The sequence below is a fragment of the Sinocyclocheilus anshuiensis genome, unplaced genomic scaffold, assembly GCF_001515605.1.
Source record: "Sinocyclocheilus anshuiensis isolate Anshui unplaced genomic scaffold, SAMN03320099.WGS_v1.1 scaffold283, whole genome shotgun sequence".
Classification (NCBI taxonomy): Eukaryota; Metazoa; Chordata; class Actinopteri; order Cypriniformes; family Cyprinidae; genus Sinocyclocheilus; species Sinocyclocheilus anshuiensis.
The window spans coordinates 5,919,486-5,944,674 of record NW_015549605.1 but is presented as its reverse complement, the minus strand read 5'-3'; the positions used below and the strand labels follow the sequence as shown (position 1 = coordinate 5,944,674).

General features: G+C 37.3%; 1 protein-coding gene across 1 annotated transcript in view; it reads left to right on the top strand.

Moving 5' to 3' along the window:
- Positions 1-15,817: 15,817 nt before the first annotated feature.
- LOC107658750 (cytidine monophosphate-N-acetylneuraminic acid hydroxylase-like) overlaps positions 15,818-25,189 on the top strand; it is a 22,149-nt gene continuing 12,777 nt past the window's right edge. Inside the window, exons 1-4 of the mRNA XM_016447399.1 lie at positions 15,818-15,879; positions 16,252-16,469; positions 20,540-20,631; positions 21,067-21,179. Of these exons, the coding sequence (XP_016302885.1) occupies positions 16,264-16,469; positions 20,540-20,631; positions 21,067-21,179 (411 nt within the window). The 5' untranslated portion in view covers positions 15,818-15,879; positions 16,252-16,263. The remainder of the gene's footprint in view (positions 15,880-16,251; positions 16,470-20,539; positions 20,632-21,066; positions 21,180-25,189) is intronic.

The window sequence follows — 25,189 nt, the reverse complement described above, 5'->3', positions numbered from 1 at the left end:
CTGCGGACGCAAGCTTCAGACGAAGAAGTGAATGATGTGTGCTCCCGGCGCCTATTTATACTATAGTCGCACTGTTAGTGACGTCGTGGCTGTCGCCGGCCAACGAGTTGGTGTTTTTTCAATGTATGCTTCTGACACGGGTCATGACGAGGCATCCCCATAGCGACACCTAGAGGACGCAGTGTCTTGTTCCCTACTCAGGGAACCATGGTTACATAAGTAACCTGAGACGTTTTTTTCATTCTACATGTTATCTTAAGGGTTTTTCCCATTATTTTAATTTTAGTATATTATAATACCATTCATATTTTTACTTTTTTATAATTTAAAGAAGAAACCAATCCGATGTATAGTTGACATTTAAGGCTTAATACTTTAGAAAAGCACTAAAAGTTTTTCAGTTAGTGTTTCAGCTTGTTTATTTTCATATAAAAATACGGCATGCAGTTGCAATAAACAATGGTATAAACATCATTCAGTGTAAATTGTGATAATCGTAATTAATAAATTGCAATCACAATTTCAAGGGAATAATCGACAATTATGATTTTTGTCATAATCGTGCAGCCCTAACATTCGTGATGAATAACTTCCAATTATTAATGATTCATTCATGATATATGATTGTTAATCTTTTATTATGGTTTAAACATTTTTGAAATCACCTATAGGACTCAATAGTTTTTTTTTTCTTCATATTTTTCAATATTATGAAATTACTGTTTGCCAGAAAACTGGCAGCATAAGCCTAAAATCAAGGAAAACAAAATAAAAATTTAAATAATAATCATTCATTCTTATTTAGCTAGTAATGATTTGTATTTTCCAAACAATGACACGTATGCAAAATATGTGTGGGCCTAATTAGAGTTCAGATACAGGAAATACTGCTCATAATTGCCCAAACTAATCATACCAAATTATGATAAAGCCTACACAAATTAATCTGAGACGTGAAAAAACAATTGGAGATGTCTGTATAAAGAATGAGACGTGCTGTTCTACTGACCTATGTGTCTAGAAACCTCTACCAAGTCTTTATTTATTCATTCATTCATTCATTCAAAGCTTGTCAAATGTAAATGTCTAAGCCGCTCTTTACGTTATCTTTGCGGATGAATCTACAACCCCACTGCAAAATAACTAATTTTACCTAAATCTGAAGGTCAAATTGATTGTGATACGGCAAAATTAAAAGGAAATTGTGGCAAGAAAAACACCATTGAGCTGTTGATTCAAATAAATGATTCAAATGAACGGATTCTTTTAGTGATTCAAATACATGCAACCATTACATTCACGAACAAATGACTATTTTGAGCGACTACTTTTAAAGAGTCATTAAAAAAAAAGAGGTTCACAAACTCAGTTCGCTCGAGCTACAGTTTGAATCAGTCTGATGAATCAATCACTCAATTAGCTTGCTGAATCAAAGCGTTCACTGAATTAACATCAAGCTACGCTCAGTGATGGAATATTTTAATAAATATTTGACTAAAATACACACCTGACAAAGAGAGGATAATCTTTATGTAAACTCAACCTATTTATTCCACAAGCAGCGCAGTGTCCACCTTATTTTTAACGTGATGATAACGGAGGCGTTCACTTGTAACGTGAATGAGCGAGACTTCCGGTGTCATTCGCTTTCAGTTATTTTTAGCCGTACAAAACATCTCGTTATGCTGTTGATATTGCACATAGGCATTTCTTATCCATTATATTTTAATGTATTGTCCTAATTATAAACAATCTGGTTTGTAGTGCAAATAGTGTTACGCATTGATTCTTCTATGAATGAACTGAATGAACCGGAAGTCTTGCACATTCACGGAAAACAGCTTACGTTTGGTTGCTAAATAAGGTGGATAAAAAGGATAGTGTATGGGCAATGTATATACTAAGAGGAAACTGGATGTAATCAAAGGGAGTAATACTGCAAAGTAGAAATATCCCATTTAAAGGTGGATGGTGTTTTCTAAACCGTGCAAAACAGGGGTTGGTTTATCTAGGGCAGAGAGCGAATCACCGCCGGACTGAACCTAATAGAGTGATTCATCATGTCTGACTCACACCAGCTCATTACAGTATCCAGGGGTCTTTCCCACAAAAACAGAAACCAGCCACTGATTCGCTCACAACCGGTGCTGTAGCCTAGCAGTTAAAGACCTGAAAGGTTGCAGGTTCAAATCCCAAAGGAAATGATTCATGAGCATATAATAATTCATGTTAAGTTTGCACTTATGTCCCATTTAATGTTGTTAGCTAAATGACAAACTATTGACTAAATTACTACAATAAATACACGTTACTTCCAGATATTTCGGCCTCAGCCTCAGAGCAGTTTTCATCTTTCGCTTTCTGCGAATACATTCACACTGTGTCAAAGATTCACTTGTGTTATAAACCCGAGGAAAAACCCAGTGCAAAAATAGCAGCACTGTCACATTCAGTGTTGCAGCTTTGAAGATGAAGAAGAAACACGTTTGCATGTCTAAAGACACATGCGGCGCACATGCATTCCCACACACCAGCGTCTTAATCCTATTTGCAAAAACTAAATTAAAAATAGTAGCAAGACTGGGACTGACATTCATAATTCATAAAGCCACAGAGAAGCTGCTACAGCCACTCAGATTAATCTTAACTACGTTTTATCCCACATTTCTGTGCAACTTCCGAATACAAGTCATAGTCTTCATAGCTTGATGCGTTTTCCTCCGGAGCTAAAAATTAACATGTCGTGAGCTGCTTTGGCAACACATGAACATGGAGGTTTCCTTTGAGAATAGAACTAAACCAAACACTTTCCTATAGTCATGCATTTAGTGCATAGATCTTGGAACTGGGAAGTGAACCTAAAATAAACAGAAAATGTGATATTCCATCACTTGCTCAGCAATGGATCCTCTGCAGTGAATGGGTGCCGTCAGAATGAGAGTCCAAACAGCTGATAAAAACATCACAATAATCCACAAGTAATCCACATCACTCCAGTCCATCAGTTAATGTCTTATGAAGCCAAAAGCTGTGCGTTTGTAAGAAACAAATCAATCAAGTCGTTTAACTTCAGATCAGCTAAAATACGAGTCCTCTATCCATAATAATGCATCCTCCTGTAAAGAAGTTCTCTGGCACAGATCAAGCACCGTTTACAACCCAAAACAGTTCAAAAATAATTATGTGGGTGGATTTTGATGTGAGAGACAACATGGACTTTTCCACTGGAGGAAGCGTTATTAGGGATTTTGGCCAGAAGCAATGGTCTGAAGTTAAAATCATCTTATAAAAAAATATATAACATTTATTGCTGTAAACTAACATACACACTAGCCCCACGAAGTCTTTAGACACTTAAGTCACACTTAAAAAGCCTGAATTTCATTGCACCAGATACAAAATATCTAATTAAATAAGAGGCATCTGCAAAACCTTTTCTCAAAATAGCTTCGCTTTCCTGAACCACTCTTTACATTACATTGTGAAGAGGTAACTTGACATACCAAATAACTATAATGATAAACTTCTTTTCTCTGTGCATAAGAGATAAGACGTTACACAAGACGTCAATTAATGTACTGGAGTGGTGTGGATTGTGATGTTTTTATCAGCTGTTTGGACTCTCATTCTGACGGCACCCATTCACTGCAGAAGATCCATTGGTGAGCAAGTGATGGAATGCTACATTTCTCCAAATCTGATGAAGAAACAAACTCATCTACATCTTGGAGTTTCACTGTACAGTCTAAAAATGTAACACTGCAAAATGACACCAAAGTGCATTGCCTTTCTTTTCAGACTCTTTCCCCTGACGTCCACAAATAAAGCATATTTTGGTCACTGATGCACCACAGTTTTGGCGTTCAGGGAGCACAGAGCTCACATATCCCAAACTGACCTTGATTCAGCTGTAAGTTAGTCATGTAATCCATCCTCCCACAACTGTCTGTGGTTATTTTAGACTCTGATCACTGGATCATAACTGGTGGGGCGCAGGTCTGTTCTGATGAACATTTTTAAAATACATTTTTAGTAGTATTTTATAAATCAATCTATACTTTAATTTATACATCTATTTTTTATTATTTTTTATTTGAATTTTATTTTAGTACATCCTTATTTTTACATAGTTGTTTTCAGTTAATGCCTATTTTCTTTTCAAGTAACAATTTTTTTAAATGTTTTTAATTTTACTTTTAGTTATTGTCGTCAATCAAAGTGTGACCCCTATGGAATACCAAGGTAAAAGACCGTGTTTACCTTTGTACATTTAACGTTTGGTCACCAAAATCTGTCTCCTGAAGCAAAACCAGCAGAGATCCACCGAGAAGTAAAATAATTCTAGCAGCAATCACATACTCAGAAGACATCTTATAATGAAAAACCGTCTCGCGTCTCATTAAACCCCCGTTCGCACTCATATTAATTAAAGGTCTATTCCCAGAAAGAGACGGGCCCAGGTACGAGGGCAAATGTGGTTAGCACATCCCATTAGGTGTGTAAACGCACTTGATTAAAGCTGAAAGCCCCAATGGACTCAGTCTGGAAGGTGAAATCTCACAGCATTTCTCTCTAGCTGTCATTAATTCACATGAAATCCACATGTCATGTTCATGCTGCCAGCCAGACTCAAATAAAAGCACAGCAAAAAACTACTTGTATAGTACACAGTGCTCAAGGACTGAGCTTTACAGTAGGACGAGAGGTAAGTCATATGGTTTGATTCATTACACTGTAGCGTCCTCTGTTGCTCACAGGAGTAACTACACTCGAGGATTCCTGGTGGATAGAATGTCTCAACAACATATAAAGCAGTCGGTCACAGTTCAACCAACAATAATAGACTTTTTTTTTTTTTTGCAATCGACTAAAAACAAAGTAAAAATCAAACACTTAAAACGAACTGGATTCAGAGAAAGTGCCTACATTTTCTCGTATCTGATGAAGAAAACTCAAGCAAATCCGGGCTGAAACTGGTCTCCCTCTAAAGTGCTCATTTTATCAACTTGTAAACATGACTTTAACCTGACTGCAAGATATTGCATAGAAACCAGCCAATCTAGCCGATTTTATGTGCAATATCAGAGGATCAGTGAATGGCTGAATACTGTGAAGACTGGCCATAAATGGATGTATAAGGTTAGAAACAACATTCGGAACCGTTCCAACCCTTTCTTTTCTTACCTGGCAGTAATGAGAAGATCTCAGCTGCTGCAGTCCATCCATGCAACACCTTGTTGTTTTCTCACACCATCTGCTATAAACTCTAGAGACTTCTGAGGGTGAAGATCCCAGAAGCACACTTTCATTTTATGTAGAGTCCATTTCTTTTGGATTTAATAACAACTGAGCATCTTGCGTTCATGCATTGACCTGATTGGCTGATCAGATATTTGCATTAACGAGAGGAACAGGTGAGTCTAATAACATGGAAGCTCTAAAACTGCTACTGCATAATAACAATATACGGACAAAAACTGATCAGTTAAATACTAATAACCATAGAAGTGTAATGCAAAGTGCAATAATAAACACTAGCACATGCATTTTATTTTTGGAGTTTATTTAAGGCTTTCAAAAGTTGTTCATAATAAATATATTCATCTAAACCACACCAAACACAGGGCAAAAACAATGAGCACAGGATGTACAGAATCTGATCACATGCCAATCACATCCAATGATCTCCAAATGCTAAATCAAATCATTCAAAGGACATGCAACAAAATATGTTTCTAATAGGACCAGTTGCATGTTTTTAAAACGATGCCTAAAACACAGCAGCAATTGTTGGTTTGAAACAGTCATCAAAAATATGACTGAACATTTTGATTTAGGAATCAACACTACTTTGGAACATTCATATTTTTTCTATGATTGGCAAAATGATGAAACAAAAGAGGTAATCTGTAACATGAAACAGATCAGGCTTTGAAGAGCAGATTTATAAAAACATTACATTTTTAAAAAGTGGCACAGAAAGCAACAGCGTGCATGAGCATCATCTCACGTACGATCACATTTAGTGTTTGGTATTCGATTCAAGCTCAAACATTTTTTTTAAAACTAAAGCTCAAAGCTGTAACGCCTCTCTAAAAACCTCCCGTTTGAGGTCCTCACATCTGAAAAGCATCATAGCATATGATTGTCATACCAGAATCATGCAGCTGTGTTAAACCTCCTCCGCAGGACACGGCAAACATGCAAACAACACACGCCGCTAGCTGCCTTGGATCCGTTCCTGTAGCCTCCCTGAAACACCGAGGGAAATGAAGCCCCTTCTGCAGGTGCATACTGACATACCTGTGATTATGACTGACTCAAACTAAAAGAGACACAGAGAACACTTACAAGTCAACATGAAATGGCATTCACATCTAGTTTCACGTCAATAATGTGATGTGTTTCTTCTGTAAGTCATTATTTGTTATTATCGACGTAACCTTCATTAAAAAACTATGGATTTCAGAAAGTCTGACTAAGGATTCCTGAACTAATGACTAAATGGTTAATTGGCTTTTTCTTGATATTATTTTCCCCACCCACATGGCCTTGATGAGGACAGCTAACAGGAAAGTCATTTTAGAGGCGGGGCAAGTTATTACATTGTGATAAAAAAAAATTAAGAGGACAAACATTTTCTGCTTTGGAATAACCTCACGGATTAATTATTTGACTTAAAAATCCAGTAAAATCAGTGATATTGTGAAATATTATTACAATATAAAATAACAGCCTTCTATATGAATATATTTTAAGATGTAATTTATTCCTTTGATGCAAAGCTGAATTTCTGCTGCTTACTATTTTGTGGAAACCATAATAAGCTACAATGCAAAAGTTTAGGGCAAGTAAGTTTAAAAATAATAATAATAATAAAATAAAAAGAAGAAAATTCAGCTTTGCATCACAGGAATAAATCACATCACACCAGCGAACGATATCGTCTGTTTATTCTAAGCGCACGCTCGTCTGCCACTTTAAATTCTCGAGCTTGTGACAGCAGGATTGATTCTGATTGGGTGTCAAAGTTTGTATCGTTCATCAGCCGGAAAAAATTGTTCTGGAAGTGATTCCAACTATTTTGTTTCTCATTCTTTTATAAACATTATTATACTTTTTTTTTTTTTTTTTTGAACAGTGTGGATTTTGATTTCAATTAATTTCAAATGCAGTAAAATATGTAGACATAGACATTGACACCAGTAAGTAGTGTTGACTGCTTCATTACAAGGAATAAAATAAATATATAAATAGATTTGTGTCCGATTCTCGTCACCGTTACTCTGGCCTGTTGCGTCTTCGTAATCCAGCTGTCAGATCTTCTGGATGATTGACTGTAACATCATCTACACTGATGTCAGCCAAGTCCTCGAGGGACGGCATACTAGAGTCACTCTCGCTTCCCACGTCTTCCTCTCCCGCCGCGGGTCTGTTCTCCTCTTCCTCCTCCTCCAGCTCCTCCTCTCCCTCAGACTCAGGCCTGAGCTCTCGGTGATCATGTGGCTGCATTTCAGTGTGTGTTTGTGATTCCATATGAGTTTCTGGAAGCGTCTCGACTGCGGCCAAAGTCTCAATGAGTTTGTCTAGGTTGCGCTCACATGTCGGCTCTAAAAGAAATAACCACATGATTTGCAACACCCATCACCACAATGCTAAAATACATGCTTACAAGTAGAACTTTCATGCTTACAAGTAGAAGTTTCTAGTCACTTAAAAATGTGTGCATGTCACAGCACTGTGTATGAAAATACAAAATACCAAAGCAAGTGTCACTTAGGCATCTAAATGTTTCCAACATGCACATAATCACATATTAACATGATTTATTAACACATCGCTGTTCAACTCGACCGCTGTGAATGGCAGCGTGACCTACATGATGTTGGCTGATTTAGTGCTACTTTATCCAACTAACTTGCTTACGATATATTTTCAAAGATAAGTGCTTTACTGCGGTCATCTGCATTAGTTGTGTGTAAACTAAAACTTGCATTACTGCAGCATAACTAGTACTTACTCACTGACATGAATGCAAAAAGATTTATGTTTACAGCCTCCAATTAGGTTTTAAATATTAAATGTCATTCTCAGTACTGTAATGCCAAAAATAATGATATCATTTAAATGGATAAGTATACATAAAAATCAATAAATAATAAAAATGGATAAATAGATTATATATTATTTAAGGATTTGTTGTCCTTCTAAACGGCCTAACTGCAAATTTGATTTTTTTTTTTTAATGATTGATTTTGAAAATGATTTAAATAAAATAAAAAATGGATAAATAATAGCCATATTATTTAAGGATTTGGCAAACTTCTAATTGCCTGATTGCTTATTTTAAATAAAATCTAAAATAGATAAATATGGATAAATAAAAATGAAATAAATAATATAGATAAAAATAAATAAATAATAAAAATATATTAAAAACAGTAGATATATTATCTTAGGACTTGTTGCACTTCTAAAGCCAGAATCAGTGGGCGGGGCTAAACAGGCAGCGATGTAGAAGCAGGTGTTGATCTTCTGTGGAGGTGGTGCTTATCCACACTATTACATCACAGAGTAGAACATTCCACAAGCTGTCGTTTTGGCAGATTGGCTTCAATAAAAGCTGATTTTACACTAATGACAAAGTTTTGAGTTCTGAAACTTACAGGATGTTTTTATAGTACAATGTTATATGTCAAAAGATCAAGGGAATTTTGGTTTCTCAGTTCATGAGCCCTTTAATATATCCATTCTGAAACAGTCAGACAGGATTATACAGCCTAGAAAGTGTGCAAAGAGCGCTCCCTCAATAATCACTGAAAGCTGTCATTCACTTCAGTTCATGGCAATCCCACGACATTCCATTAATCAGTGAAGCTGTCTGCACTGCACTAGTGTTGTTTTTGGCGCGTCTGCGCAGTGCGACCTGATGCAGCCCCTGAAGTGAGACGCAAGAAACAGAATAATAATAATAACGCGACTAAACGAGACGAAATAACGATATAACATTTAGTTTCGTCTCGTTTTGGTCAACGAAAATGAAGAGACATTTTAGCATAGTTTTTATTTTGCAAACCACATTTAGTCTCGTTTTTATTCGTCAACAATATTGCATTATACATTTAATTATAGTCATCGTCACATGACCAGCATTTACGTTGCGTCTCGTCTTCGTCACGTGATAAAGGTTCGTTGACGACGATATTTAGTCATAATTTTCGTTGACGAAAGCAACACTACACTGCACGATGAATCTCCTTTTTACATCGTATCTACACATTGTTATAATGAGGGGATTCGCGAGCTTGCAGAACTCAGCACTTGACAAAAACTTGACGTTTTGAGCGGTGAGTGAACATCTGACACTCTCCAGAGCACAAATACACACTGGAGCATTATGTTTTGCCAGTATCAGATGGGGCCCCCTGATTCCCCGGGGCCCTGAGCAGTCCGCCCCTGCAAATGATACTCACAGTCATGTTTGGTATCATTTGAATCGTCTCAGGTCGACTGGTAAAATGGTCTCAATCTTACAAGAAGTAGACTAAAAGGTAATACAGATCCTAAGAGATTAGAAATAATTTGCTTACTGGGTGTGCCATTTCCCAGTGTCCTTCATGCAAATTACCAAATGTCCCCAAAAAGGTGTAAACTCTCACGCCTAGGACTTGATCAAAACTATTTCCAATTGTTAGTTCTTGTCTCCATTTGGATGATGTTTGTCTTGGTCTGAAGTACTTAAGAAAATGCTGCAAAAAGATCAGCGTGCTTCTGTAGCCAGATGAGCCTGTGGTACTATGTATTTTTCTTAAGTCAGGTATGCATCCTTTACTCTTAGATTTATCTTTGAGAATTTGATGTCTAGTATTGATTTGATATCTCTGAATTGACTATGTAATTGTCATAACACATATTTACCTGACTGATAATAAATGTTACATTTGATTTTATTCCGACACTTACTCTGAGATTATTGACTCTAGTAGATTATGTTAAGTCCATAACACCACAAATCTACACTGAGGTTAGTAACGGACTAAAACGCATCTTAGGTGGAGCAGAGAGGTGTTGTTGACCAATCTAAATAGGGTGAGCCTTAACCTCTGATTACTGTACTGTACTGGAAAACCACAGCATGATTATATAAAGTCACCATTAGAGGAAGTTAAATTAGGCAACTTGGTTCTATGGTAACTGTCATGACCTCTGGTTAGATATAGTCTTACCTTAATTAGGTGTGTACAGATCTATGGGGACTAAATAATGTATTTTAGAATGAGCAAAGTAGGTACAGGCCTTCTACAATATTAGTCAATCGCCTCTGTCTAATTACCAAGACTGACGAGTTTGTAAGTATGACATTCGTATACCGGCCAGTACGAGACTCAACGTGTTATAGGAATAACATTTATAAGACTGAATAAGATTAAAGTGTTAAAGAGAAGAATCATAAGTCTAGATAATTTATCCTATCAATGATCAATAATAATTGGCATTCTAAACTATATTCAAGGTCATGGTAAAATGGAGTCAGATTAGAATTTAATTGAAATTAAGTTACTTTGCGCACCGAAAAGGCTGAATGCGCAGGAAACCTTCAGCCACCATTGGATAATTGGCCCAACGAAGGTGAGCTGACCTTACAACACACACCTGTCTCCTCTGATTTCTTCACTCCTCGAGCTGTTTCGGCTTTTTGAGCTTCAGAATCGCTTGCAGACTTTATCTGAAAACACAAAAACAAAGACTTAAGCAACTTAAACAGCAAACCAGAAGAGCGGAAGCTGTTTTTGTCCCTAGAAAAATTGGCTTTGGTTTTCATTACACAAATGATTATAAAGAAACTATGAAAAAACATTTTTCACACTGTATATTTTTAGGCCCATTATTTTTTTTTATGAATTGTGCCTTTAATCACAATCAAGTACATTTCCCATCCAAATCATCACTATTAAGACAAAAGAAAAAATCATGACTGTAAACTGTAAAAATTAAAAGTCGTAAACAAAAAGATTAGAGTATGTTTTACAAGAAAACACTACTTCAGTCTTCCTTCGAAATTTCATATTTAATTAAAAGTATTACTTACCATTTCTTTGTAATTATTTGTGAAATTTACTAACAATTTTTATTGTTATTTTTAATACGGTTTCAAACATTTATCATTGCATATTACATACTATTTCACATGCTTTGTATGTACGTTGAAGTTGTAAACAAAACAGATTACTGGATTATATTTTACAAGAAAATAGTATATCAGTCATTCTCATTTTTTTTTCATGTTTAATTCAATGTGTTAATACCTGCTGTTTCTATGTAATAATTTTTTTAAGTTACTGGCATTTATTTTTCAAACATTTAACATGCTATACAGTTTCAATATGCTTTTTCTAATTTTTTTTTTGTAGACCGACTTCTCTTTAACAAGCAAGAAAATGCTATTTCAGTTTTTCTTCAAAATTTCATGGTTAATTATGTTACTTACCATTTCTTTGTAATTGCTACATAAAACTTTTGTATAACAAACTAATGTATAACAACAAAAGTCAGCACCTTTAGAAACTTATACGCGGCGAAGAGCCCGACACCGATGGCGTAGATGGGCATGAGGGTGAAGACGTAGCCCTTATTGTTGTTGGGTTTGTATTTGTCGCTCTTCAGCTCCTGCTCCATGAGTTTCTTCATCTGCTGCATGTTCTCCACGCTCTGAGACATCTGAGGCGCCGCGTTCCTGTGGAACTGCTGCTGACTTTTCAGACTACCAGGACCGAGACCGGGACCAGGACCTGCAGAACCACACACAATCAAATACACATCCAGGGTTTCTGCAGATTTTATGAAGGTAAATTTAAGACTGTAAGACCTTTTCTAAGATGAATAGGGGAATAGATATGTCAATATGTTCTCTACAGCTTCCAAAAGATCTCCATTAGTTCATGTTCTCATAAAACAAGACAAATCATTTTGCATCTTTAAGATCTTTTTGAGACATTTTAAGACCCACAGTATCTTTGTTCTCCAGAGAGGCTGTTTATACTGCACATCATTATGAATGAAACAAAGACATATGTGACCCTGGACCACAAAACCAGTCATAACGGTCTATTTTTTTTTTTAATTGAGATTTATACATCATCTGAAAGCTGAATAAATAAGTATTTGAAAACTACTTGAAAATCTGGAATCTGAGGGTGCAAAAAGATAAAAATAGAGTAAATCACCTTTAAAGTTGTCCAAATGAAGTTCTTAGCAATGCATATTACTAATCAAAAATGAAGTTTTGATATATTTACGGTAGGAAATTTACAAAATATCTTCATGGAACATGATCTTTACTTAATATCCTAATGATTTGGTGATATAAAATGAATATAAAAATGGTGTTAAACATCTCTATATGAAATGACAAACAGATGACAAAAATATTTTTGCAGTAAACTCAACAGAACCGTAGACGTAACGTTAGTAAAATCCAGCAAAAACCCACAACAAACCTAAAAAATGTAATATATGTGACCCTGGAGCACAAAAGCAGTCATAAGTCGCTGGGGTATATTTGTAGCAATAGCCAACAATACAGTGTCAAAATGATCGATTTGTCTTTTATGCCAAAAATCATTAGGATATTAAGTAAAGATCATGTTCCATGAAGATATTTTGTACATTTCATACTGTAAATATATCAAAACGTAATTTTTGATTAGTAATATGCATTGCTAAGAACTTCATTTGTACACAGGCGATTTTTTTGCACCCTCAGATTCCAGATTGTCAAATAACGTTAGTTGTATCTCGGCCAAATATTGTCCTATCAACTAACAAACCATACATCAATGGAAAGCTTATTTATTCCGCTTCCAGATGATGTATAAATCTCAGTTTCAAACAATTGACCCTCATGCGTGGTTTTGTGGTCCAGGGTCACGTATAGTGGTAAACACAGAGCCAGAAAGTAAACAAACACAGCCGAGGCTGGTCCGCTCGAGTCCGCACCTCTCCTGTTGACCCGCGGATCGAACGGCTGGCCGTCTCTGCTTCCTCCGCCGCCGAACATCCGCGGGAACAGCACAAACACCAGCAGCACCGCCGTGAACGCCACGACGAGCTGCTGCGAGGAGGACAGCGCCATCTCTGAGCCACAATTAATACATTTATGAGGACAATTCCCCCACTGTTGCTGACTAAATGCTTTCTTCGGTGTGTTTGTGCGACAGAAATCTCGCAAGAGCGCCACCACTGACCTCTACAGGACTGGCGTGGAATTACTGCTCGGCGGTATTTGTGACTGAACCACATAACCAGTCACAAGAGACTTATTTTTAATTTTTTATTTTTTTATTGAGATTTATACATCAAGCTAAATAAATAAGCTTTCCATTGTTGTATGGTTTGTTAGGATAGGACAACATTTGGCTGAGATACAACTATTTGAAAATCTGGAATCTGAGGGTGCAAAAAAAAAAATCACAATATTGATCAAATCGCCTTTAAAGTTGTCCAAATTAAGTTCTTAGCAATGCATATTACTAATCAAAAATTGAGTTTTGATATATTTACGGTAGGAAATTTACAAAATATCTTCATGGAACATGATCTTTACTTAATATCCTAATGATTTTTGGCATAAAAGAAAAATGGTTTTCGCTGCTCTCCCTGCTCTCATCCATGCTAGGCTGCATGGATGCGCAGGGAATTCTTGCCCAGAACGGAACCATACCGCCAATCCAAACTGTATGCTAATTGTCAATCATCTTTGACGATAGTGGTCCTGACAGAAAATTTCTTTCTTCTAATGATATCATCTCACACGTTAGCAAGCTAACAGGTTGCTTTCAGAACTTTGGCTAACGTTCTGGCAAGGTTTTCAAAGCTATATGAACAAAGGTTCTTGCGGCAACGGTAATGAACATCAATAGTGAATTAACATTCCAATTCCAGAGATAGAATTTATATTTTTATATAATAGGTAATGGTAACCTGATGATTTATAACATCATTTTTTCATTAACATTATTGGTTCTTCTTAAATGTGCAATTCAGCAAACCTCCCGTGTTGCTGGAAAAGCAAATTTGGTTACTGATTACCTCAGCTTGTTACTCAAGTCACGAGTTCTTATGGTCATTATTATTTTCAGACAGACATCTAGGTGTCATTGCATTTTGCTGTCAAACGTATACAAATGATAAGCCTGCAAAGAAGAGAAATGTTTAATTTAAAATGATCAATTCTAAAAATGTCCTTCGCAAAACATTTTTAAATCTTACTACTTGATCCAGAACATTCAGAGAACATTCAAAAGTAAAATTCGCGTTAGCCTCACGGTTAGTGCCGAGTTCGAATCCCATCTCAAGGTCCATGCCAATCCCGCTCCCCTCCCTCTACCCAATGCTTTCCTGTCATCTCTCGACTGTCCTCTCTGAATAATAAAGGAATACAAATTTTTGATTGTGTGTGTGTGTATACTGTATATATATATATATATATATATATATATACATATCATCTACAGTACAGTACATATCTATATATATATACTGACATTAATGTGAGTTTTCTGAAATGTTTAAATATGCACATTACCTAATTAATTGTGTTCTAATTTAAATCTAATTGGTATGAAAACTTGTTTAACCTCAGGTTAAAAAACTAAATAATTGTTTTTTTTTTTTTTTTAAAGGTAGGATTTTTTCTCTCATAATTTGGATTTTTTTTCTCACAATGATATATAAACAAACCCTTCTGTAAAAACCTTCAGAATACAGATAGCAAAAAATCGTTAAGTCTGGTGTATGTCAGTGCTGCTTATGTAAACGCCCCTTTAAAGATATGTAACTGAAATATACAGACAAATAGATAACGTGTACTTTAATAAACACTCATATCTTGCCTTCTCAAAAGCAGAAGATAATGCTATCACTGCTATTAACAAGCACATTAAATAGTTTTCACATGATTGAGCAGATGGACTCTAGACTTTGTCTTATCCTTATCTGAATTGAAGGAGAATGTTTTGTCATTTTCCACCTTTATTTGTTTTTCACCTAAATTATTCTAAAGGCCATAGTTCATTTTTAGTTCATCTATCTTTAAAACCGTTTCAAACATCAAGCTTTTACAAGTACTTCGAACTTTCAGACTAGGCTTTCTCAAGCTAACAAAGTTTGTCTTACATTTTTTTTTTTCTAGTTTAAATTGTTGCACTGCAGCCGTCATCTATAGCTTCATTTAAAAACATAAAACAGAAGCTGTTTGTAGACGATGCAGAATTAAATGTTTGCACTTTGGAATGCCCCCATTTTTTCCTCAGAATTCTGAGTTTACATCAAGCAACTCTAAGTAAGCTTCTGTATATTTGACATTCAAAAGTGTTTTTGTTAGGTTGACTTTTTGTGCATGTTGCTTTATTCAATGAGAAACTGATGTGGAAATGTCAAGTGTGGTGACGTGATTTCCTACCTATGATTTTAGTATTATAGACAAATGAACTTAAAAACCCTAACACTCTTTTCTGTGTACTCAAAAAACACAGATTTGAGTATACTGGAATCTACAAAGCAGAGCAGAACATTTAATTACATGACTGAAGTAGTATTTTCTTGTAAAACATGCTCCAATAATCTTTTTTTTTTTGTACTCAATACACTTGAGCAGCTATAATAAACAAACAAACAAAAAAGACTAAGTTAAACTAAAATGTGTTTAAAATTAGGATGAGGGACTTTTCAGGGTGAAGTGATGGCTACGCCTTGTCAATTCAACTGAAAGCGCTTGATAACGAGAGCAGACCTTCACTTTCAGCTTCACATGTGGGGTGCAGCTCACACACACTCTTCCTGCTCACATTTAATTCAGAAACCAGCTCACAGCAATTAAAGGTAATGTTGCTCTGTCTGTATAACTCTTTTTAACAAACTGTGAAATTATTAGAATTAAATGAGATTTAAAAATTGTCATAATTTGAAAATTATTTGACAAAAAAAAATGTGGGAAATTATATTTCCAGTACAAATAGAACAACACAGTTACTTGGTTTTGCATATGTTTTGGTCAAATTTGGGTTTGTTTAGTTGTTAAAGTATCCATTTCAGACAAATTGATTTATTCTTGAATAAAGAACATAGTTTTAAACCAGTTGTGCAATGAATGACACATTTCTAGCTGCACCTGTCTATCAATAATGCATTATAATAGTGTATAATTAAGAACTAAGAACTAAGATCTGACCGCAAAGACTCATTTGTCTCTAGATCTGAAGCACAATGACATCTCAGGTCTCAAAGACTGTCCTGCGACTGGAGGCTGAAGACATCCGGGCACTAAAAGATGGAATTAATTTTAAGAAAAACCAAGAGGATGGCAAATGTTACATCATTTACAAAGGCAAAGACAAAATACGAGCGTGTGTGAACCAGTGCAAACACCAGGGAGGACTCTTCATTAAAGACATAGAAGACATGGACGGCAGGTGGGTGAATCGAAACTAACATAATAGGGGAAAAATAAAAAGAGAACAAGGGAACAATGTTTACCAGACAAATAGCTAATAGCTCATTTAGTTATAGTTATAAATAAAAATAGCTCAAGTTCACTTGGGAAAAGGCAAATATATACATGCAAATATTCCTGCAACAGATATACAGTGGTGGCCAAAATTGTTAGAACACTTGGCATTTTTAAGAGGTTTCAGTTGTTTTTGTTGAATTGGCCAGTACAATGCCCATAAAACGAACTACTGCCAGAACTACCAGCGACCGAAGGAATCTGCTGGAACATTGAGAATGATGCACTGGCCCCCTCAAAGTCCGGACCTCAACCCCAGCGAGCAAATTTGGGGCGAGTTGGAAAATAAACTGGACAGATCTATTGTACATTCAAAGGAAAGCCTTTGGCTTGAGTTGCAGAAGGCATGGGATAACATTAGTGTTGAAGTTCTCAGGAAATATATTGACACTATGCCAGAGAGATGTGCTGCTGTAAATGCTGCAAAAGGTGGACATACCAAATATTAAAGTTAAAAGTGGATAAAAACCGTACGACTCACTTCATCTGATATTTGATGTGCTCAGCGCAACCATCTGCATGTTTCATGAACATTATGAAATGAAATCATGTTTTGGACACAAAAAAATGTCAGTATTTTCTGATCTGTCAGGTGTTCTAACAATTTTGGCCACCACTTGTATAGATTTTTTATAGATGTTTTTGAAGGAAGTCTTTTAAACTTTAGTAAATATTTCTTACTCCAGTCTTCAGTGTCACATGATCCTTCAGAAATCATTCTAATATGCTGATTAGCTGTTCAAGAAACATTTCTGATTATTATCAATGTTGAAAATAGTTGTGCAGCTTCATATTTTCATGGTAACCATTATATATCACAAGTATGAAGGGGTAAGTAAGAAATTAGTACTTTTATTCAGCAAGGATGCATTAAAATGAATCAAAAGTGTGTCAGGTTTTATGGTAAGGCATGAGCGAGGACTCAAATGCAGATTTCAATGGACACCAAATACACAAAATAATGATCTTTAAAATAGCATCATATGACCCCTTTAATTGATAAAAGAAAACATAAAACAAACAAAAACTACCCCTTCGGGGGAAAACACAACTGGCAGCGGGACTGGGCAGGGCAGGGCAGAGAAGGAACATGCAAGGTACACAGGCAACACACAAAGGGAACATTTGCCGGAGCTTACACAAAGAGGTTTCTGTGATGCTAAGAAGTGGAGATTTCAGGTCAGGACATAAAGCAGCCCAAAATGGGCAAAATGGCTGTATGCACACACAAAAAAACAACAAAAAAACAAAAACATTTTATCGACAGCAGAGACAGAGTCTGTGGCAAGCCATTCACACCATCACTGACTACAAGTCCCTGCAACAGTCGTCCTAGGACTCTGGAGACCCCATGGCTGAAGAGGACTCTATCTGGAAGACCTGTTTGTGATGGTCTCCATGGCCATGATAGGCAGAACAGGCAACTTTGGGTCCTCCAGGAGCACCAGAGTCAAGTCTTCCAGGACCACCAGACTTGGGACCACCGGGCTTGGGTCCTCCAGGAGCACCAGAGTCAGGTCTTCCAGGACCATAAGACTTGGGATCACTGGACTCGGGTCCTCCAGCACCACTGAATTTGGGATCACCACACTCAGTTCCTCCAGGACCACTGGAGTCAAATCCACCAGGACTACCAGACTTGGGTCGTCCAGGATCACCAGACTTGGGTCCACTGATGTCAAGTCCTCCAGGACCACTGGATCTGACGCCATCGAAGTCAGGTCTTCCAGGACTACTGGATTCGAGACCACCACACTCGGGTGCTTGAGGACCACTGGCCATGGGACCATCGGAGTCAGGTTGTCCTGAGACCATTGGATTTGGGTCCTCCAGGACTACCGCACTCAGGTCCTCCAGGAACACTGGATTAAAAACCACCGGAGTCAGGTTCTCCAGGACCATTGAATTTGGGACCACCATGACTATTGGATTCGAGACCACTGCACTTGGGTGCTCCAGGACCACTGGCCTTGGGTCCACTGGAGTCAAGTCCTCCAAACAGGGGCAGACTTAACCAATAAGCGAGGTAATCAGGGGGCCCCATTTGATATTGGTGAAACATATTTGGCAAATGCTCCAGTGCGTATTTGTGTTATGGAGAGTATCAAATGTTCACTCACCGCTCACCAAGTTTTTGTCAGGTGCTGAGTTCTACAAGCTTGCGAATCCTCTCATTATAACGTGTAGATACGATGTCAGTAAGATATTCATTGTGCAGTGCAGACAGCTTCACTGATTAACGGAGCGTTGTGAGATTGCAATGAACTGAAGTGAATGACCTAGAATGAAAGCTTTTTGTGATTATAGAGGTGGCGCTCTTTGCGCAATTTCTAGGCTGTATAATACTGTCTGAATGTCTCAGAATGGATATATTAACCTCAGAGAAGAAAGAATCGTGTTTCGTGTCATGATTTTATTTGTCTTGATGTTTGAAAATGACTCGCTTGTGTGCTTTTCCTATGCGCAGCTCGTATAAATGCATGAATGCGATGACTGGAGATTTTCTCTTAATAATAGTTTACATTTTCAATTTGTTATACGGCAAACCCTACTGTATGCCTTAAGAACACTTGGGATATGGAACGAGTTGCATGGGATAATTTTTTATGACATTTGAAACCTTTTTGTAAAAAGATTAAAGAAGTTACAATTCATTAAATGGACAAGTGCATTTTTTTTTACAATGTCTTCTTTTGTGATCTGAAAAAATAAGGTAGCCTAATATGGCTTTAGTACAACATCAGGTTGACTAATTATTTACTTAAGTTGTGAAGGGGTAAATAAACTAGTTATAGCTATAACCTATGAGAGAGAGCAAAGTAAGGGTTAGGCGTAAAAGAGCATAATGTGTTGGGGCCCCAAACCTAAAATTTGCTTAGGGCCCCCAAATCACTAAGTCTGCCCCTGCCTCCAGGACCACCAGACGAAGAGGGGGCTGCAGTGTGTTCAGCCACTATAGTGACTCCCCACTATGGTGTAAATGGTGCCCCAGCCTTCCCATCTCCCAAGGGCTGTGGGGCTTTGTGAGGCAGATGTTAAAGAGCTCCTTCAGGTCAGTGTTGTAATGATAGAGCAGGTCGTCAATCATGGCAAGGAATTCGTGGGCAAAGTCCTTGACGTTGTTCCTCCCCTGATGAAGGAAGAGTTGCTGGACAAGCGGGACCATCTGCTGTTCCACTAAGACCCCAAAAGAGGCAAACAGAAAGAGGAAGGTGCCCATTGAAGCTCTGCAGTGTCCTCTTTCTTGTTGAATCGTTCTGTCAGGTTTTGTGGTAAGTAATGAGCGAGGACACAAATGCAGAGTTCAATGGGCTTTATTTAAATGATAAAAGAATAATATATATAATATAAATATAAATAAAACAAACAAAAACTACCCAGAGGAGGCAAAACTAGACTAGACAGGGCAGGGCACGGTGGGAACAGACAAGGCACACAGACAACACACAAAGGGAACATTTCACAATGATCCGACACAGGACTGAGAACACAGGTAGAACAAATAGGGAAGAATAAAGAATAAACCAGACTTAAGTGACAGAACCCTGAGTGGCAGTTATTTAGGCATGTTACAAAAGATCTCTATTTCAAAGAAATTCCATCAAAGAGTCCTGAAAACCAATGTATCACAGTTTCCACAAAAATAATGTAGCAGCACTGAGTGTATTAAACAATGATAATGATCAGAAATGTTTCTTGAGCAGCAAATCAACATATTCGACTGATTTCTGAAGGATCATGTGACACTGAAGACTGGAGTAATGATGTTGAAAATTCAGCTTTGCGTCACAGGAATAAATGACATTTTACAGTATGTTTTGAATTGTAAAAACATGTAACAATATTACTGTTTTAACTGTATTTTTGATTAAATAAATGCAGCCTTAGTAAGCAGAAGAGACAAAAACATTTTCAAAAAATATAAATATTTATTACGAATCACTAAAAAAGTGCACTTGTGTGTTTGTGTAACAGAACAGTGCGCTGCACCAAACACTACTGGAAACTGAACGTGGCCACAATGGAGTATGTCAACCCTCCAGACAGCTTCATGCAAGACGAACTCGGTAATAATATCACTGTTATTTAAAAAGAGTGCATTGAAATCAATTTCATACACTCTTGAAAATACAGTAGGTTCTTTTTTGGCATCAATGGTTCTATAAAGTACCTTTAATATCCATGGAAATTTTCCATTGCACATTGCAAGTTTCGTTATAGTGACAAAAGATTCTTTAGAATTCTAAAATGTTCTTTGCGCTAAGAAATTAAGAAAAAAATGAAGACACGTTCACTGAAAGGTTCTTTGGGGAAGCAAAAATGGCTCTTCTAAGGCAACACTGAAAAAAAAACCTTTGAAACCTTTATTTTAATGACATTTGATGTCATTTTAATTGCAGCTAATATAAATAATATGTATTCATAATATAGATGGATATTAATTGTATGTAGTTGTTGGAAGTGAATGCTGTGTTATTGTCTTACTGTGTTTGTGTGTGTAGAGGCAGTGCTGTCAGATACTGATGGTAGTTTAGAGCTGGTGGAGTTGAATCCTCCAGACCCCTGGACCGCAGAGCCCAGAGAAGCACAAGAGCTGCATGCCGGAGAGATTATGGTACATAACAATGACACAAAACAGACCATATATCTCATGTCTCTGATGTAAACAAACTGCTTAAAAACTTGAAAACTGCTTAAAAAACTTGAAGCAATGTACGCCATTGTTGACTGATTACTTTATACTTCTCTTCTCACATCCACACCCATGTAAATACACGGCGCCTTGTACCAAAAAAAATAAAAAATTGGACAGCAGCTGTTTAAAGTTTGATTTACAACCCGGAACATAAATATTGACCAAACAATACAATATTTGACCAAACTGTAATAAAATGCCAAAGGACAATCAATATGCAGATGACGTCACTGACAGTGTTGGGAAGTAACTAGTTCCAACTAAATTACATAATTTAATTACCAAATAAGTGTAATTATAATCGGTTACAGTTACTGAGAAAAAAATGTGTAACAAAATTATAGTTACTTATGAAAATATTAAGGAGGTTACATCTAAAAAACTAAAATTTCACACACACCCACATACTGTCATGAATCCTGTCCATGGACTTCCGTTCGATCGCCACCAGAGGTCACCCTTTCGTTACATTGACTCTCACACTACACAAACTGTTACATGTCATCCCGGACTACATATCCCATCATCCATTGCACTGATTGCACACAGCTGTAACCAATCACACATTCACTATATAACACCCACTCAGATCCTGCTCAAGTCACCGAGTATTGTTTAGCGTTTATCACTGTGATAGCTACTTTACAGAGCTTGCTCTAGTTTTCATAGTCATAGTCATAGTCATAGTCTTGCCTTGCCTGTTTTCCTGGTTCCTGATTCTTGCCACGTATCTTGGATTAACCCTCTGTCTTGCTGTTTCAGACTGTGTTTGCACCTCTCCTGGACTATTGTTCATGTTATTGGATTGCCCCTCTTGTCAAGCCCTCTGGATACTGTTCGCCGATCGAAGACCCACGCTAGCCCTAGGAATATTCTTGGTCCTGCCTGTGATATACCTATGTTATCTGACCCTTGCCTGTTTATTGACCACGCCTTTGTAAATAAAGCCTTGCACTTGGATCCGCACGTCTCATGTTCTGATTACTCCGTAACAGAATACTCAGCCAAGCAAGGATCCAGCAGCTTTTCACGCAGACATTGGCCAGGTATGGATATGGCAAGACAAAATAATGTAGCAGCACTGAGTGTATTAAACAATGATAATGATCAGAAATGTTTCTTGAGCAGCAAATCAACATATTCGACTGATTTCTGAAGGATCATGTGACACTGAAGACTGGAGTAATGATGTTGAAAATTCAGCTTTGCGTCACAGGAATAAATGACATTTTACAGTATGTTTTGAATTGTAAAAACATGTAACAATATTACTGTTTTAACTGTATTTTTGATTAAATAAATGCAGCCTTAGTAAGCAGAAGAGACAAAAACATTTTCAAAAAATATAAATATTTATTACGAATCACTAAAAAAGTGCACTTGTGTGTTTGTGTAACAGAACAGTGCGCTGCACCAAACACTACTGGAAACTGAACGTGGCCACAATGGAGTATGTCAACCCTCCAGACAGCTTCATGCAAGACGAACTCGGTAATAATATCACTGTTATTTAAAAAGAGTGCATTGAAATCAATTTCATACACTCTTGAAAATACAGTAGGTTCTTTTTTGGCATCAATGGTTCTATAAAGTACCTTTAATATCCATGGAAATTTTCCATTGCACATTGCAAGTTTCGTTATAGTGACAAAAGATTCTTTAGAATTCTAAAATGTTCTTTGCGCTAAGAAATTAAGAAAAAAATGAAGACACGTTCACTGAAAGGTTCTTTGGGGAAGCAAAAATGGCTCTTCTAAGGCAACACTGAAAAAAAAACCTTTGAAACCTTTATTTTAATGACATTTGATGTCATTTTAATTGCAGCTAATATAAATAATATGTATTCATAATATAGATGGATATTAATTGTATGTAGTTGTTGGAAGTGAATGCTGTGTTATTGTCTTACTGTGTTTGTGTGTGTAGAGGCAGTGCTGTCAGATACTGATGGTAGTTTAGAGCTGGTGGAGTTGAATCCTCCAGACCCCTGGACCGCAGAGCCCAGAGAAGCACAAGAGCTGCATGCCGGAGAGATTATGGTACATAACAATGACACAAAACAGACCATATATCTCATGTCTCTGATGTAAACAAACTGCTTAAAAACTTGAAAACTGCTTAAAAAACTTGAAGCAATGTACGCCATTGTTGACTGATTACTTTATACTTCTCTTCTCACATCCACACCCATGTAAATACACGGCGCCTTGTACCAAAAAAAATAAAAAATTGGACAGCAGCTGTTTAAAGTTTGATTTACAACCCGGAACATAAATATTGACCAAACAATACAATATTTGACCAAACTGTAATAAAATGCCAAAGGACAATCAATATGCAGATGACGTCACTGACAGTGTTGGGAAGTAACTAGTTCCAACTAAATTACATAATTTAATTACCAAATAAGTGTAATTATAATCGGTTACAGTTACTGAGAAAAAAATGTGTAACAAAATTATAGTTACTTATGAAAGGAGGTTAGAGGTTACATCTAAAAAACTAAAATTTCACACACACCCACATACTGTCATGAATCCTGTCTTCCGTTCGACGTTCGATCGCCACCAGAGGTCACCCTTTCGTTACATTGACTCTCACACTACACAAACTGTTACATGTCATCCCGGACTACATATCCCATCATCCATTGCACTGATTGCACACAGCTGTAACCAATCACACATGTGTGTATGTGCTGTACATGTGGAAGAATTGACAATAAAGCAGACTTGACTTGACTTGACTTGACTTTGATAGCTGATAGCTACTTTACGGAGCTTGCCCTAGTTTTCATAGTCTAGTCATAGTCATAGTCTTGCCTTGCCTGTTTTCCTGGTTCCTGATTCTTGCCACGTATCTTGGATTAACCCTCTGTCTTGCTGTTTCAGACTGTGTTTGCACCTCTCCTGGACTATTGTTCATGTTATTGGATTGCCCCTCTTGTCAAGCCCTCTGGATACTGTTCGCCGATCGAAGACCCACGCTAGCCCTAGGAATATTCTTGGTCCTGCCTGTGATATACCTATGTTATCTGACCCTTGCCTGTTTATTGACCACGCCTTTGTAAATAAAGCCTTGCACTTGGATCCGCACGTCTCATGTTCTGATTACTCCGTAACAGAATACTCAGCCAAACAAGGATCCAGCAGCTTTTCACGCAGACATTGGCCAGGTATGGATATGGCAAGACTATTATTAGCCCTCGAGCAGGGCACGCGAACGCTCGAGGACTATGTACAAGAGTATTTAGATCTATCTTATTTCTCTGATCTGCCAGACTGTGTCCTGATAGACTTTTTCTGCGAGGGCATTAATCAGCCAGTAAAGTCAAAGCTCATTCGAGAGGGTCCGCGTTCGTCACTCATTCAGTTTATGGATTATGCTTTGTTGACTGTGGGTTCATCATTCACTGTGGGTGTCGCGGAGGAACGCGACACCGCATCCGCTCGCAAAATGGCGGACACAACAGCGCCCCGTTATGTCACAGCTGCCAATCCTGAATCAAGTCAAGTCACAGCTGATCTTCATGAGTCTAGTCAAGTCACGGTTGATCTTCATGAATCAAGTCAAGTCACAGTTGATCGTCATGAGTCAAGTCTAGTCACAACTGATCTTCATGAGTCAAGTCAAATCACGGTTGATCGTCATGAGGCAAGTCTAGTCACAGCTGATCTTCATGACATGAGTCAAGTCACAGTTGATCGTCATGAGTCAAGTCAAGTCACAGTTGATCGTCATGAGTCAAGTCAACTCATAGCTTCCATTCCCGAGTCAAGTCAAGTTTCAGCTGATCTGCCAGAGCCTCGCCACGTCTCAGCAGTTTGTCCAGAGTCACGTCACAGCTGATCTTCCAGAATCTCATCACATATCAGCTGATCTTCCAGAGTCACGTCATGTCTCAGCTGTTCGTCCAGAGTCACGTCACG